Genomic DNA, 1963 nt, shown 5'->3' with positions numbered 1-1963 from the left:
GTCCGATTCATGATAATGTTGTTCAGTGTCTCCAATTGTGTTCAGTTCCAGATCCAATCCCTCAAAAACTATTAACCTCTGTAGCAAATCACTTGCCTCATTCCGTACGTGGGTCATACTTGTTGTTGGTTCCTGCTAATTGTTACCACGTTTATGGTAGAAGATATGAAAAATCGTAGAACAGACAAGAGGAGCAGTAAAGACGTCTGCTCTCGCTTGCAACCCGGAAATGTCTCCGCAGTTGGTCATAGTGTCAGTTTTACATTATAATAACAGCAACGCTTTCCTCCGCCTGTGGCATAAAGCAAGTTAGTTGGTCTCCCACATGAATTCCGGGAGAATCACTCCTCCTGCAATTGAATATATATATTATTAGACAAAGGAGATAGTCACAGTTTCAAGTCAGTCATTGTGGCTACCAGGTACAGTGAGTCAGTCAGAGTTTAGAGTCCAAAGTCGGGTTGGTCATTTCTCCTGTGCACGTTCACAACATCTTGCAATTTTCCTGCCATGTGCTCCTTTGTTTTTATCCTGCCTCAAAACCTACCGCAACTTGCTTTAAAACCACTTAAATCACTCATGTTAGATGGAGCGCATTCACAGCCTCCAAATGTCCCTCTATCTTGCATACCTTAAACCCAACAAGTAAATCTCTCTAATTCTTTCTTTTCATCTTCCTCAAGAACTTTCTTCTCTTGGTTGTAGTGTAGAGGTTTGGAGTTGTCTTAACTGGGTTTCTTTTTTTAGTAAAAATGGTAGTCACCCTCAATACGCAAAATGCCTCGCTCTCTGTAATGCCACGCTTTGTTATATTACGTTTTTGTATAGTATTGATGGCTTATATAATTGCGACGTGATAGTGGTGAATTAAGTCGGGTAAGTCCCCACTGAAGGCCCAGGTACCAAGTGCACAGCCTGCCACTGGTTTAGTGGCATCATTCATTATGATGAATACTAGCAGCTGTTGTTGTTTGTCTTCAGGGATACAGATTGTCCCTGGCACAGTAAGAATTTGTTGTACCTTCCTTCTGTTTTTAACTCTCTTCCTCTGCTCCACCTGCAGTGCCCATTTATTGATGAGTACATATTGGCTTTGCACAACAAGATAAGGACCACGTCTGTGGAATTTCCCGAAGCGTAAGTGCATCGCCTGCATCCTTCATTCTCCTCCACTTTATTAGAATAAACATTAGTGATGTTTCTGCCACCTGTAGTCTACAACTCACCATTTTGCTTTCTTTTGACCTCCACTCATACTAGGCTTTTCATCTAGGTTAGAATTTTGGCCAGGGTCAGTTCACATTTTTCCATTTCAAATATTTATCCATCGCTGTTGTACATCTTGTCACCGCCACCTCTCACACACATTACTAATTCTATTGTCTTAAATTAACAACATTATTATTGCTCTACCTACTGCCACCCACTGACATGGAATACTACTAAATTACTCTGCCAGTCACTACATTGTAGGCACAGATGCTCAACAATGGCATATTATTTGCAGTAATTACATAATAATTTCTTTGAACAAATTAAGTGAATTTCCCATGGCATACCACACGATCTAGTGTGGTCATCTAGTGTGTCATCTAGTGTGACACTAGCATGCCAAGGCACAGTGGTTGAAAATCATGGGGCTATGCATCAGTCTGCAGTGTCATGATGTTAAGGATATACAGTGTTTTCCCCCAGTCGGCCCGAGAGGCTCAAACAAGAAAACAAGACATTAGCAGTTCCCATTATCTCTCCCTCAGCCAGAGCATCATTCCCACCTGCTTTAAGACCACAACCATCGTCCCCCTTCCCAAGAAGAGCCCGGTCACCTGCCTGAACGACTACAGGCCAGTGGCACTCACCCCAATTATTATGAACTGTTTTGAGAGAGTGGTGCTGGCCCGCATTCAGAGCACCTGGAAAATGAGACTGCTACATCAGGATACTCTTCATTGACTACAGCTCC

General features: G+C 42.5%; 1 protein-coding gene across 2 annotated transcripts in view; it reads left to right on the top strand.

The window, feature by feature from the left end:
• camkk1a (calcium/calmodulin-dependent protein kinase kinase 1, alpha a) overlaps positions 1-1963 on the top strand; it is a 119306-nt gene that overhangs the window by 104009 nt on the left and 13334 nt on the right. For both annotated transcript variants that reach the window (XM_020612378.1, XM_020612377.1), the window contains exon 12: positions 1064-1137. In XM_020612378.1, coding sequence (XP_020468034.1) covers positions 1064-1137 — 74 coding nt within the window. The remainder of the gene's footprint in view (positions 1-1063; positions 1138-1963) is intronic.

Source organism: Monopterus albus, unplaced genomic scaffold (genome assembly GCF_001952655.1).
Source record: "Monopterus albus unplaced genomic scaffold, M_albus_1.0 scaffold124.1, whole genome shotgun sequence".
NCBI classification, from domain to species: Eukaryota; Metazoa; Chordata; class Actinopteri; order Synbranchiformes; family Synbranchidae; genus Monopterus; species Monopterus albus.
Note: the sequence above shows the minus strand (reverse complement) of the source record. Positions and strands in the feature narration are given on the sequence as shown.